The 15,234-nt window shown below is 41.3% G+C and overlaps 1 protein-coding gene across 1 annotated transcript in view; it reads left to right on the plus strand.

The window, feature by feature from the left end:
• RAPGEF1 (Rap guanine nucleotide exchange factor 1) overlaps positions 1-15,234 on the plus strand; it is a 2,911,094-nt gene that overhangs the window by 1,173,562 nt on the left and 1,722,298 nt on the right. The window contains exon 7 of the mRNA XM_044058589.1: positions 1,666-1,789. Within this exon, the coding sequence (XP_043914524.1) occupies positions 1,666-1,789 (124 nt within the window). The remainder of the gene's footprint in view (positions 1-1,665; positions 1,790-15,234) is intronic.

A 15,234-nucleotide genomic window follows, 5' to 3' on the forward strand; every position in this document is an offset into this window, starting at 1 on the left:
GCACACTGTAGCTACTGGGAAATGCCTTAGTGACTGATGTGCACACTGTAGCTACTGGGACTGCCTTAGTGACTGATATGCACACTGTAGCTATTGGGAATCCCTTAGTGACTGATGTGCACATGGTAGCTACTGGGAGTCCCTTAGTGACTGATGTGCACACTGTAGCTACTGGGACTACCTTAGTGACTGATATGCACACTGTAGCTACTGGGAATGCCTTAGTGACTGATGTGCACATTGTAGCTGCCTTGTCTCCTGTGAACACTTGGTCTTATGGGGGAATCTTGTCTTCCATTTTTTCTGCTTGGCTGCCTCATTCTAGGTCTTTCATGAAAAACTGCAAATCTGTGTAGCTTCATTGGACACATTTCAGAGGTCCTTTCATTGTGTTGGTAGTGATTGACAAGTCAGAGGTACATATTTCAAGGGTTTTCTGAAGCAGGTATTATTTTAAATTTGTTTATGTATTCGAGTATTTTGAGTTAAGGGAATTTAGCTTAGGTTTGTGACGTAAGGAGCCACTTTACTGTTGGAGAATGGATACCATTGATGTGCGCACTCAATTACTGCATCTGATGTTAAGCTGTGTAAACTGAGGTATCACAGATTGCCTCTTTTTCAAGAGTTCCTGTCAGTGATCCATGGATGGTTTAATACTTCTATTGATTACTCCATACCAACATGCAGCATATTTTAAAGTTTAACTAATCCATCCATCTACAACCTCCTTTTCCTGTTTTTTGCAAATAGGGTTGGGGTGTCATGTCACCAGCGACAATCTAGTGCCAAGGTTTACATCGTCGGATGGCTAGCCCTGATGCAGTAGTTTTTTTCACACCACACACACACACACACACACACACACACACACACACACACACACACTCAGTTGTGTCCTGTCCACCTACTTCATGTTTTTGGAATGTGGGAGGAAATTGGAGCACCCGTACAAAACCCACGCAAACACAGGGAGGACATGCAGACTCAGCACAGGATGTACCCCAGCCAAGAATCAAGCCAAAGAACCTCTTACTGTGAGGCGACAACACTACCTACTGTTCCACTATGCCATTCAGAGTCCAGATAGTCTTGATAAATAATTGTGCTTGGGCTGTTTGTGTGATGTAATAGATTTTAGTGATTTCTGACATTGATAGTACTTTATGTATTTTTCTAATGGGTGATTTTTTTCTGATGACTTGATGATTTATGATATGAATGTAATATGACTCGTGCAGTCTTTTTATGTTACCTATTTTATGTGCTGTTCCATTTTTCTAATTACAGAAAATTTGCTGTTTGAGGTTATGAAGTGTTTGCATTTGTTTTCGTATTGGGGAATAGAAGTTTATTAGCACATTATAATTAAGTTTGACTGGTGAAAATTTCACGTAGAGCATTAAGTACAAACTGATAACTAAGCCAATGAATGCAGTGAATTTACCATATGCAGTGGTACTTTCTAGCAGTGAATTTACCATATGCAGTGGCACTTTCTAGTATTCTTTTTAGTGTTGACCAAGAGTGTCAAATGCATTTTACATAATCTTCATTCATTTAAGTTCGTGTTCACATAAGAATTGTGAAACTGAAAAGAAAATGTGCTTTGCTTATAGGCTATGTAGAGCTGCATTTTAACTTCTGTACCTTTCTATTTTGCAGTCCCCCACCTGCATTACCACCTAAAAAACGATCATCTGCTCCCTCCCCTACCAGAGTGGCAGTGGTAGCGCCCATGAGTAGAGCTGTTAGTGGATCTAGTTTACCCGTTGTCATCGACAGACAGGTATTGGCATGAGTAATGTTGACATAATACTGTCTTATGATGTTTTACAGCAGTCTAATGGAGTTAACTTTCTTCACTTGAATTGCAGTCTTGTTAGGTTGTCAGATTGTTTCTATAATGATTTCAGCAAATATGTAAAAAGTGGCAGAAATTGTATGCCTTTTCCATAATTTCTTTGCAAGTTCTGAATTAATTCCTGGCTGCCCTTCCCAAAACTTCTAGCTGTTTTATTGCAATGTGCAGCAGTAAGTCACCAGTATGAGATTGCTGCTTAGATGCTCCAACTTCCTTTCCAAGCATGGTATGGTGGTAACCCTCTGATCTTTGTGTTCCTTCATTTACTTTATTTTATAAGCCACCACCCTACAGTTGAAGCTGTCATAATCTTTTCTAGATTTTTGGTACTCCGTGCTTTCATCCAACATCACAACCGAATGTTATTCCTTTCCGCACTTTAGAAGACAGCCATGTATATGTTTGTATTCTGTACTTCATTCTTTCCTCAAATTTTCATTTTTTTGGTGTTTTTTTGAAACAATGAGATAAAAAAAATGTTGCTGGACATTGACAGAGTTGGGTAAGACATGATCATAAGGGGATTCCTGAAGTGAGCTTAACTTATGGAGATGATTTTTATGGTGTGCTCAGATTCTCATTGTAAAAATAACTTGGTTTCCATGGAAGCTAGACCCATCACAGCAGCTAAATAGCAGAGCCTTTTGCTTCTAGATGGAGGATGTGCTCAGTCTCAGAGTCACCACCTCTAGCCCACCCCTTACGATGTTTGTATAGCAGTCCTAAGAAGGAAGTACCCGCAGGAAGTGATGACAAGTCTCTGCCATGGCCTTTCAGGGCTTGTAAATGAATTTATGGTACTAGATACCAAAGCAATTACTGGCTTTAAAGTTTCACATGATTTCTCTAGTTGCTGTCTGTCACACTGAGTGAACAGTGAAATTTGCCACTTCAAGCCAAAACTGGACACTTTACTCTCTGTGTAGTGTTTTGTAAAAACATAATCTGTAAAAATGGACAAAAAAGCATCACTCAAAGTTTTAAAGGTCCTCAATTTAACAGTATTATTTTATTTTATTATTTTACATTTGTTGACTGGGCTAGTCTAACTGTATATATGTCCATTTTACAGAGTAACTTAGTAGGTTTTAAGCTAAGATTAAATACAGAGAACAAAAAACATAAAATTAAGAAAGTTTTTTTTGTTAGTACTACAGATAGGTGAGATAAAAACAGTAGAGTAGAGAAATCTAGAGAGAGCAGGAGGTGAGAGAGATATCAGTCTGGGTTAGAGCAGGGACACAGCCAGTGAGTTGTAAGATATTCTTTCAGATGCTTTTTAAAAGGAATAGTGGAAGCAAGGGAGGAAAGTTCAGTAGGAAGCTGGTTCCAGATTTTCCCTGTTGTGTTGGTGAAAAGTGAGTCTCCAGCCTTGTTATTTGATTTAATAGTGGAAACTAGAGGCTTATTAGCTGAGCGTAGTATAGCACGATTTTTGTAGGGTGATATCAGGTTAGTGAGGATAGCGGTATTTGTAGGGTGGTAAAGGATTTTTTTGGGTGATAACAATTTGTTGATAAAGTAGTTTGTTCTGCAGTTCTAGCCATCCTAGTTGTTTTAGGTTAAGACAGTGGTGAGTTCTAAAGGTGGTGCCAGTGCCAAATCTGGCTATGTTGTTGTAACTAGTGGAGAGTTTGGTAAGGTTATTTTTTGATAGATTGGTATATATTGCTGAAGCATAGAACAGGGTAGAGATAAGGTGGGTCTGGGCAATACTTATTCTGGCTGTAGGGGAAAGGAAGGGTTTGATTCTGTAAAGAGTGCCTAGTTTTTTGTTGACTGACTTTATAGTAAAGTTAATATGGTCATCAGAACTAAGGTTATTATCAATTGTTACTCCTAGTAGATGGGTAGAAGTGTCTGGGGATATGTTAGTTGCATTGTTAGAGGTTATTGTAAAGTGCAGTTGAGGTGACTTATGAGTTGTAGCAAAGAGCAATAACTTTGTTTTCTTAGGGTTCAGGAGGAGGCAGTGTTGCATAAACCATTTTCAACACTGTTAAATACTGTTTGGGTGAGGGACTGGAGAGAGGTTATGGACCTGGCTGAACAAATTAAAGTAGAGTCATCTGCATATTGCATGCAGGTGGCCTGAGGAATTTTGGTATGTAGGTCATTGATAAACAATGAGAAGAGTAGAGGTCCTAAAATAGAGCCTTGGGGTACCCCAGTGTTCACAGGAAGGGATGTAGAAAGATTATTATCCCACAATACTGCTTGTTGCCTGTTTTCCAGATAGGATTTAAACCAATTTAATGCTTGTGAGTCGAGATTGGGCTTTTAGAATGTCTATAAGGATATTATGGTTGACCATATCAAAGGCTTTTGAAAGGTCAATAAATAAATCAGAGGAAAAAGTGTTATTGTTACGATTTTTGTTTCTGGAGTCAGAGATGGATAGAAGGGCAGTTGTACTATGGAAAGGCTTAAAACCATGTTGGCAAGTAGATTGTTTTAGAGAAGGTGGTCAAGTAGTTGTCTGTGTATGCATTTTTCCATTATCTTAGCTATTGGAAGACAGTAAGGCAATAGGCCAAAAGTTGAAGAGTTCAGTAGATGCCCCACCTTTATGTAGAGGGTTGATATGGGATATTTTCCAAATGGGGGGGATTTTGCTTTCTAAAATTGTTCTGTTTATAAGGATGGTGATCGGATAGTCAATAGCTTTTGCTGCTATTTGCAGATATTCAGCTGGAAGACAGTCAGCAGAAGGGGTGCATGGTTTTAGTTTTTGAAGGAGTTTGCAAATGAGTGATGTAGGTACCGGTTGTATTTGAAAGGTAGGAGATGGAGTCTTTGTGGTATTTAATGGGGATGTAATAATAGGTGGTGTAAAGTATTGTCTAGGGTTCGAGTGGCTTCAGTAAAGTAGTTGTTAAAGGCATCAGGAATTTGGTTAGAGTTATTTTGGTTGAATCCTGTAGGGGCAGGAGTTTTAGAGTGTCCTGGCTGAAGAAGTTTGTTTATGCCAGACCAAAATTTTTGTGGTTTTTGCTGATGAATTTGTTGGAGGTGAAGGTAATAGTCTTTTTTGTCTCTGAGAATATCTTTCTTGGTGGCATTTCTTAACTGTTTAAAGTAGAGGTGATCTGATGGACATTTAGAGACTCTCCATTTGGCCCAAATTTCATTTCTGAGGAGGATATTTTGCCTAGTTTGTTTTGTTAGCCAGGGGGCAATTTTGGTCCTTATTCGGGAAGAACGATAGGGAGCGTGGTAATCTAGGATCTGAAGGAATGTAGTATTAAAGTAGGCCACTGCATCATCAAGTGGAAGATGAGACATAGGTGACCAGTCACAAGCTTTCACTTCATTTTGGAAGCTCTCCGGCTTAAAAAATCTTTTGGAACGTGAGGTTTTAAAATTATTAGTAGTTGGGCTATGGATTCTTTGTTTAATAATATAGGTTAGCATGTGGTCACTAATATCGTCAGGAAGGGTTCCTGGTTTATAAGTATTTAGGTGGCTGCTGTTAAGGATCCAGTCTAGGGTGGTTTCCTTACTGCCAGGCTTATGGATGCTAGTAGGAGTGGTTATAATTTGTGAGAATCCATAAAGATTTATATGATTGGGAGGATTAAGGGAGCTGCAGGAAGCCCAGTCTATATTAAAATCACCTAATACAATGGTTTCCTGAGGTAGGCGGGTAGTGAGGTAACTAAGTAAGTTTTCAAGAGTGTTGATATTATTTCCAGGGGGGAGATGTGTGCAAATTAGATAGATGGATTTGGAGTTGTTGATTTGAAATTTAGCACTAAGAGTTTCAGAACTGATATCTGATGGTGGGAGCACATTAAAGGGTGAAACTTGGAGTTCAGATTTATACAGAATGGCTACACCTCCACCCTTTTTGGATTTACGGTCAAGTCTCAAGATATTATATCCAGGAGGGGTAATCTCCTGGTCCAGAGTTGAGGGCTTTAGCCATGTCTCTGTAATACAGAATCAAATACAGCATTTGGTAAAAGGCAAACTAGTGCAAAGTAAGCGATCTGGAGTCCCAGTTCTCACTTCTCTTAGAGGTCTAATACATTAGTAGTGTTTATCTTCTTAGCAGTCATTTTCTGTTCCATAAGATGGTTACTTTGCAGCCAGTTGGTCAGTAGGAATTGCACTGGGGTTTCCTATGCTTGTCCACAGTGCCTCTCATGTTGCTGGAGACAAGCTGTGATAAGACTCTCATGGTCTGCTTAAGGTCTGATTCTTGAGTTCTTACGGATATGTCTCTCCAGGGCAGTGGCTTCATAATTTTGCTTACTGCTTTGTACCCAGATCACTTGACCATCTGACTCTAATTCTGTTTCACCAGCTGCTTTTGCCCGAATGGATATGATTTTACTGTGTTGTCATTTTGAAGGCGTATTTGATTCTAAGTTCAAATACGTTGCTATCCATTTTTTTTCTGACAGAAATGTTTATATTCAACAGCTACCATAGAAAATAAGAACTCTTGTGAAAAGTTTTTAGTTTTCAGTCTGTGTTCAAATATCTCTGCTTTTTGTCAGGCTTTAGATGTACACATTTGGATATGAAGCAAACATAATTGTATAGCCCAGATTGCAGTCATTTTTTCCCCTTTAGTTCTTTAACTAGAAGTCGTCTCTCTTCTGTAACTGTCAGTTCTATTTAAGGTCAAATTGAATTATAATGGAGCAGGAAACTGTTTCTCATCGCACTTGATGAATTCCTGTCTTATTTGAGACAGGTCATCTCCGTTCAAGGACATAGTGACTCAGCTTTTTTTTTCATTTTTTTTTGTACATATTTTATCTTCAGATTCTCTCTGTTCTTGAAGTAATCAAATTACAGAGTAGGCATTATTTTTTCAATCCACCATAGGAACACATTATTAAAACTTGTGTGCCCTCCATCTCTGTCTCGCAGTTAGCTAAGCGTAGTAAGGCTCTGTGCTATTATTGATCTACTTTCTTTAGGCAAGGGTACAGGGTTTGATTCCTTCCACATCCATTTGCTTGCTGTGTGAATTTGTGCAAGTCATTTGCACAGACAGTGCTTCCAGGTTGCCTCTGAAAAGGGACTGTTGTGTCTAGTGGCCTGGCTTGTTTAACAAATTTATAAAATAAAATAAAATGCAGTGCATAATTAAAATAAAAGTACTTACTTTCTGGTAAGGTATTTAAGCAAACGGTATTTGTTTCTTATTAAACTCAACACTAATGTATAGTTAGAACTAATTATTTGACATGCATTCATACAAAATTAGACACACATAAAACAATTGTGTCCAAGTTGCTGTGTATTTTACACTAGGTCTGTAAATATGACCTGATTATGTAACATAAGTCAGAACTGGATCTAGCAACGGGGAAACTGTCTTCAAGGAGTATTCAACTTTGAGGATATCTGGGACATTATCAGGAACGGGAATGGGTACTGTGAAATGTTCTTCGGTATGAACATAATCAGGGTTGCTCTGAGATCTAGAGTCTACATCATAGGTACGATGCTGTGATATTCTTTCTGATACAAGATGATATCTGAGGTTTCTCCTGTGCTCTATACCCTCAGATTCCACTAAGTAGGATCTCTGCTTGGTACAAATACCTCTCTCACTTGACCAATTCAACCAAGGCCTTTCGCCGATTGCATCCTGACTGTCTCTCCTCCTTTCAACTGATGAAGAAATCTGCTCGTTTTGTCATAGCTGGACTTCTGAGAAGAACACTTCTTAAAAAGTTGGGCTTTGATTGCTCTGTTGTTTTTAACATTAGGCACCAACAAACTAGAACTGATAGGCAAGGTTGTTCTGGTTTGCCTAGATAGAAGAAGTCTTTGAGCAGGCGAGACAAGTTGATTGGCACAGGGTTTATTTGTGAGATTGAGTAATTTCAAGAAGATATTGGTATTGCCACACTTTGTCCTCTGCAGTAATTGCTTTGCACTCTAAACTACACGTTCAGCAAGGCCGTTTGACTAAGGAAATTCAGGACTGCTAGTAACATGGATAAGTCCCACTGTTTTGCAAATTTCTGAAACGATTGACTGGTAAACTGAGAACCATTGTCAGAAATAACTCTGTGTGTGGACTACATTGGACTGACAAATGATGTTTCATCTTAGTAGTAACAGCACTGGACATTAGGTTAGGTAGCAAATCGATTTCAAACCAGTTCGAATAAGAGTCTACCAAAACTAAGTAATGTTGACTGTTCCACTCAAATATGTCAGTTCCTACTGATGATCAAGGTAGTTCAGGAATTTGGCTTAGCTGAAGTGGCTCTTTTTGCAAATGCGGTTTAGTACTGTTGCACACTGAACAAGAAGAAAGCACTTTATCAATGTCTTTTGCTAGAGAAGGCCAAAATACTCTCGACCTTCATTTGGTAGAATCAGAACCTGGGTGATCACATTGTAAAATCTGAACGTATTCTTGCTGTATAGTAGTAGGAATAACAACTTTTGGACCTTTGAAAATGTTACCATCTTCCATCAACATCTCATCTGTGTGTGGAAAGTAAGGTTGTACTTCTGGGGGTACACAAGATTGTTTTGACGGCCATCATACATTGACAAAGTGGTTGAGCTTTTGCAAAAATTGGATCATTCTTTGCATGATCTCTTAGCTCATCAAGTCTTGTGGTAGAAAAATTACTCACCTTCATGACATCAAAGTCTAAACTCTCTGCATCAAGCTGTTCTGTAGTATTTCTGGGTGATCTGAATAAGGTATCAACCAGATAAAGAAGTTTACCCTTTGTGTAGACCATTTTGAAATTATACTTTTGCAGTTTGAGCATCATTCTTTGTAGTCTTGCTGGAGCGGAATGTATAGGCTTCTTTAAAATAGTGACTAGAGGTTGATGGTCAGTTTGTCGAGTAGCTTGGCCATAAATGTAATCATGGAACTTCGAACATGTGCACACAATTGCTTAAGGTTCCTTCTCAATTTGAGCATACTGCATCTCAGTTTGGATAAGAGTTCTAGATGCATAGGGAACAGGTTTGCCCTCTTGAAGAATAATTGCACCAAGACTGAACTTTGAAGCATCACAGGAAAGAACTGCTGGTTTGTGAACATCGTAGTACCTTAATGTAGGCATGTTAGCAATTTGCTGTTTGAGGTCATCAAATGCTCTCTGGTGTTCTAACCATGACCATGCAACATTTTTGAGTGTCAGCTCTCGTAAGTCCCCAATTTCTGCTATGTTAACAGTTTCATATGCTACACTCCATTCTTTATAAACCCTCCTTCTGTCCATCTCTATCTTCCTTGGTCTCCATTTACATCCCATCCCGGACCCTCCGTACTTCTAACCAACAATTACTTGATATCTACCACCCAGAAAGGTCAGCAGGCAAACTACTGTACTAACACTTCTTGCCCATGCTTGGAACAAACTTCCCCTTGACTTACGCTCAGTCTCCCACACCTCTCACTTTAAAAATGAACTATAAAGCTTATTTTATCAATTCCAGAACCTGCCCTTGCCATGACCCTACCTAGTCTTCCTTCCCTTTATGTACCCTCAAAAAGACCATACTTAGTACCGCATTACACCTCTCTCTCCCTCCAGTATGTCTAAAATTATGCAAATGCATAGTATACAAACAAAAATGTTTTTATTGTTGACCTGTTAAACAATGTCAATGTAAAATTGTTACTTAGCTTCTTTTTAATGCAACTTTAACTTTATGCATGTAACCCAACATATGTGAATCTTTTTGCTATAACTGCTATTCTATCAATATTGTTTAAAATTGTACTTGTTTAAAATGCACTACTGGAGCTTTTCTCCTCAGGTCTCCACTGAAAATGGGCCACAAGCCCAGTTGGACAAACCCGGTTAACAAATGTCAAGAAGTAAATAAATAAATAAAGTTGCTGATAACTCACTAAAGTCAGGGATAAATTTGCCCAAATAGTTAACCATACCAAGAAAACGCTGTAGGGCTTGGACATTGTCTGGAGCAGGCATCTCAAGAATGGCTGCTTGCTTAGAAGGATCTGGTTGTACACCTGTACTGGTAAATAAATGACCTACATAAGTAACTTCTGGTAGTCTGTATTTGCACTTCAGAGCATTGAGCTTAAAGTTCACTTCATGCACTCTGTCCAGAACTTTCCTGAGGTTTCTGTCATGCTCTGCTTCACCGTCACCTCCAACCACTAAATCATCAACTATTGCATGTGAGTAGCCTGAAAAAAATTTGCTCCATTGCACCCTCGACTGTTCGCATAGGATGCTGTCTTTTTAATGCTTTAAGTCTCTTGGGTCAATGCATATTCTGATTTCATCTGAATTTTTCTCATGAGTAGCTGTCATGCATGACATCCACTCAGTTGGTTCTGTGACTGGACAAATCGCACCTTGCTGCATCATTTTGTCTAACTGGACCTTTACTTTGTCCTACATAGCTATTGGAAGTCTTCATGCTAGTCTGACCATTGGACTGGCCTCTGGGTCTACTTTCATAGAGTACACAACTGGAAGTTTGCCTGGCTTGTCATCGAAAACAACAGCATATTCTGAGAGAAAATAGTATCAGTAAAGCTGGAACTGGGATACGTTCTTACATGATGGACTTCTTTGGTAAAAGAAAGCAGTTTCATTTTTAAACTGCTGCTTAGACCTAATAATGACAGCACCGGTCTTCAGACTACATAAAATTGCAAGCTGTAACTATTCCCAGCTGAATAGCATGAAAGCACTACTGAGCCTTTGGTTTGAATCTCTTCACCTTCATAAGCAATAAGCTTCGCACAATTGGCCAAATTAAGTTGCTCACCAAATTACGACGGTTAAAAATAAGACTTAACTTGGGTTTGCTGACTCACTCTTATACTGTACTGAGCATGCCTTTTTACTAAGCTAGTCTTGGAACTTGTTAGAAAGCTATGGGTTTTCCCTGCCACACCCACAGGGGTTGCTGCTGGCATGTGCTTAGGCCTGCTTCTGTTTGCCATGTGTTGGATGATGTCTACATTTGCTCTAGAGGCTGCTGAAACCATGCGCTTATCACTTGCAAGCATACTTGTGTGCCTTCCTGTAAGCTCATGGATTTGACAAACCTCTGTGGCTTTGCTTAACATTAAATCACTATCACAAAGCAAAACCTTTCTCACTGCGGCACTGTTAATACCACACACAAGCCTGTCCTTTAACTCATCTTTCAAGTTGACAAATCTGCACGTTTTTGCTTTATTTCTCAAGTCAGTGAAATAAGCAGCAGAAGTTTCACCTGACATTTGATCTTTTGTGTAAAGTAAGCGCCTCTCTAATGTAATATTTGTCTGGGGGTTGCACATTTCTCTAAATTTATGTTATAAGCACTCAGGGTCCTCCCTGGATTCAACCGGTACCACAATATAACGGTTTGCCCCTAGTACCACAATATGACGGTTTGCCCCCTCTTCTGCGCATACCTCTGGTGCATACACAAATAAATACTGTCTTTCAATGGATTCTGACCTAGCTAATTTAAGCAAAATGAATGCCCTTGTAGGTGCATCTTTGTCAGAAAAAGCTGCTTGTATGAAAATATCGTATTCATGCTTGAGTACTCTCCAGATGTCCTTCAAGAATGCAACTGCAGTCCTGACATATGGGTTGTCCTGCCTCAGGCAGCCCTTCGGTCGGCCGGATTCCAAAGTCTGGGTTCGGCGTCGGCTGATGTCGCCTCCTCCCCGACGTCAGAGCGGCTGGGGTATAAAAGCATCAGCCGACGCCATCTTCTTCAGTCTTTCTTGCCGCGCGGTGCCCGAAGCAAAAGCAGTTCGCAAGTGCCGGTCGGTCAGCTCCTGTGTTTTCAGTTACCGAAGTCATCAAAAAGCTAAGTACCCCGTTGGGGAACATTTTTCTTGCCTCAGCCGATGTCAGAAAAAATTGAAAAAGTTAATAATTGTTTGTCTTGTGGTAAACAAATACCTCATAAGGACTTCCATTCTTACTGCCTTCCCTGCCTGGGCCCAGACCACGACGTCTCGGCCTGTGCTGCCTGTGCTCGCTTTAATAAGCGCACACTCAGGCGCCGGGCAGAATTTGCCGAAGACTTTTTTGGCGAAAATTACGCTTATATCATGCCGTCGGAACAACCGACAGCACATATTTCCAAAAAATGCAAGGACCGGGACCGACATCCTCGGCCCGCGTCGTCCACCGATACCACGCCTAAGCCTTCCGCGAGTGCATCGGTCTCTTCGGAGGTGGTAATTCCACCGCTCCAGGCTGACGACACCGCTTTACTGCGTACTTCGGTCCCGGAGGTTTCCCCGGTGCCGGTTGTTGATTTTCCTCCCGAAACCGAAGCTCAGGATTTACCTGACACCATACCTGTGGATAAAGTCACTCCTGCACGTGGGGCAGCTAGGCCTCTGGTCTCCATGTCAATCAAGGCCTTCACAAGTGCTAAGGCCGCCAGCCAGGCTAAGGCCCATCCTCCTAAAACTTTTTCCCAGGGCCCCTCTTCTGATAAACAGATCATGACCCTAGCTGCAGATCTAATCTCTGTAATCAGAGGTTCTCAGTCGCATCCAGACAGAGGTTCTCAGCCTCCTGCAGATAAAAGGCCTAGGACTGAGCAGACAGATAACCTCTCTTCGGATGAAGCCTCTAGAGATTCAGAGCATTCAGATACCCAGGAAGAATCCTTCCAGGCCTACGAGGACTCTGATGCTGAGGAATCAATTCCTTCTGCCTCTCCTCCAGAGGATATTTCTTTCGGAGAAGTTCTCCACTCTATGAGAGAACATTTTCAGTGGCAGGGTCAGGAATTTTCTGACTCCAGGAAAAGGCTACGTACCTTCCTCAAGTTACCCCAGCACAGACCTTTAGCTATTCCCCCAGTGTTAGATGTATTGGATGATGTGTACTCAAACTCCAGTGCTTCCCCTGATTCTCTCCCTCCTGCTCCTGTCAAGCCAGAGAGATATTACAGGGTTCCTGAAACGCATAAGCATCTCTTTAAGGCCCACTCTGTGGATCTAGAAACTATTTCTCAGGGGCCCAAAGGAGTGGCTATTTCCTCGGCCAAAAGCCCTTTGCCCGCAGACAGGGAATCAAGGTCCCTGAAGAGATGGGGCAAAAAAAGTTTATACCTCTTCCACCCTTGCCATGAGGTCACTTAACTGTCTTTTTCATATGTTTCAGTACCAGGATTACTTGATGGATGATTTGCAGAAAAAGTTAGCCTCTCCTGAGCCTATAGATAGAAAGGCATTGCAGGATTAGGTTCATAACACTCAGCAGGTTAGCATTCATTTTCTTCAGTGTGGTTGTGATGCATTGGAAGCTTCATGTAGGGCAGCTATGACAGGGGCCGTTATACATAGACATACTTGGCTGAAAGAACAGCCACTGCCAGACCATGTTAAAGTAAAGCTCCTAGATGCACCTCTGGAAAAACAGAAGCTTTTTGGTGCTAATGCACAGGATGTGTTGAAGTCTATTGAGGAAAAGGCTAAATCAGTACAGACAGTCAAGGATTTCCTCCAGGTTCAGCCACCCAGATTCAGCAGGAATTGGCCTTCAAAGAATTGGTCCTTTCCAGACACTGACAAGTTTCAAAGGGGGAAAAAACAGGCGTGCTCGAGGTAGAGGGCAATACTGAGGCTCCTACAGGGGCCGCCAATGGCAACCACCAAATCAGAGAAGTGGCGCAGGGAGTTCAGCTGCACCACAGGGACAATCACAATGACTTGACTTTCACTCCACCGACCAAGGCTCAAAGAGAAGCACCTCTAGGCGGAAAATTATCCTTATTCTCAAAGAACTGGCACATTTTAACCAAGGACAAATGGATTCTGGACTTAGTAGACAAAGGTTACAGGTTCCACTTCCATACCTTACCAACTAGACAAGGCATGCCAAATCTGCCACAAAATCAAAGGGCAGAGGCACTCATACAAGTTTCAAAGCTGTTACAAATAAAAGCAATAGAAAAGGTTCCTCCTCAGGAACAAGGCCAGGGATTCTATTCAAGACTGTTCCTTGTTCCAAGAAAAGAAAAGCAATGGATACCTATACTGGACTTGTCCGCTCTAAACACTTTTCTCATTGTGCCAAAATTCAAAATGCTGACTTTACAGCAACCCATTCCCATGCTGGGCAACGGGTCTTGGCTGGTTACTCTGGACCTCAAGGAGGCATACCTGCATGTCCCAATCAGACACAGTTGCAGAAGATACCTCAGATTTCTTGCAGGGTCAGAGCATTATCAATTCTCAGCATTGCCGTTTGGCTTATCTACTGCGCCCAGAGTATTCACGAAATGCCTGGCATCAGTAGTTGCACATTGCAGGCTCCAGGGGATTCAAATATACCCTTACCTGGACGACTGCCTTATACAAGCAGACAGCAAGCAAACCTTGATAAGAAACTTGGACTATGTCATTCAACTACTACAGGCTTTGGGATACACAGTCAACATTCAAAAATCAAGACTACTGCCATCCCAACAGATTATTTTTCTAGGAGCCAAATTGGACACACAATCACAAATGGCTTTCCTCACAGAGGAGAAACAAGAACATTTACCAGATTACTTCAAAAGCCTAGCAAAGCTCACCCAGCTGACCGCAAGGAAAATCCTGCAGGCCCTGGGGTTCATGGCATCTTGCATTCTTCTGGTACCTCTGGCAAGGCTACACATGAGAAAGCTACAATGGTACCTAAAAAGCTTATGGTCTCAACACAGCCACAATCTAGAAGACGTACTACCACTCATTCCATGCCTGCAAAGGGAATTTTTGTGGTGGGCTCAAGCAAGTCATTTAAACAAAGGCATGTCTTTCAACAAACCTCTAGCAAGTCAAACCATTACAACAGACGCCTCAGATCATGGATGGGGGGGCGCACATGGAGGGCAGATGCATTCAAGGGCAATGGACTCCCAGGAAATGCATCTGCACATAAATCAAAAGAGATGTTGGCAGTCATACATGCAATCGAGGCCTTGAAATCCCTTCAACAAGGTCATCTGCTAATAAGGACAGACAACACCACTGTCATGTGGTATATAAACAAGCAGGAGGCACTCACTCTTACCCCCTCTGCAGACTAACAATGACTCTTTGGGAAAAGTCCCTGAATCTGAACATCCACTTGCAATCCCAGTTTGTTCCAGGCAAGGACAATGTTCTGGCGGACAGGCTGAGCAGAAATTTCTTGGATCCGCATCGAATGGATGCTGCATCCACACATTTTCTCACAAATAACAAGTGCATGGGGAAGACCGGACATAGATCTCTTTGCTTCTCACCTCAATCATCACCTGGAGAAGTTCTGTTCAAGGACGCACCATCCTCTAGCCTGGAGAACGGATGCTCTCTCCTTCAGCTGGAATTCCCTAACAATTTATGCATTCCCTCCTCTACCATTACTGACCAAGGTGTTACTGAAGATCAAAGCAGA

Source organism: Protopterus annectens, chromosome 16.part0 (genome assembly GCF_019279795.1).
Source record: "Protopterus annectens isolate FY-2018-M chromosome 16.part0, PAN1.0, whole genome shotgun sequence".
Lineage (NCBI taxonomy): Eukaryota > Metazoa > Chordata > Ceratodontiformes > Protopteridae > Protopterus > Protopterus annectens.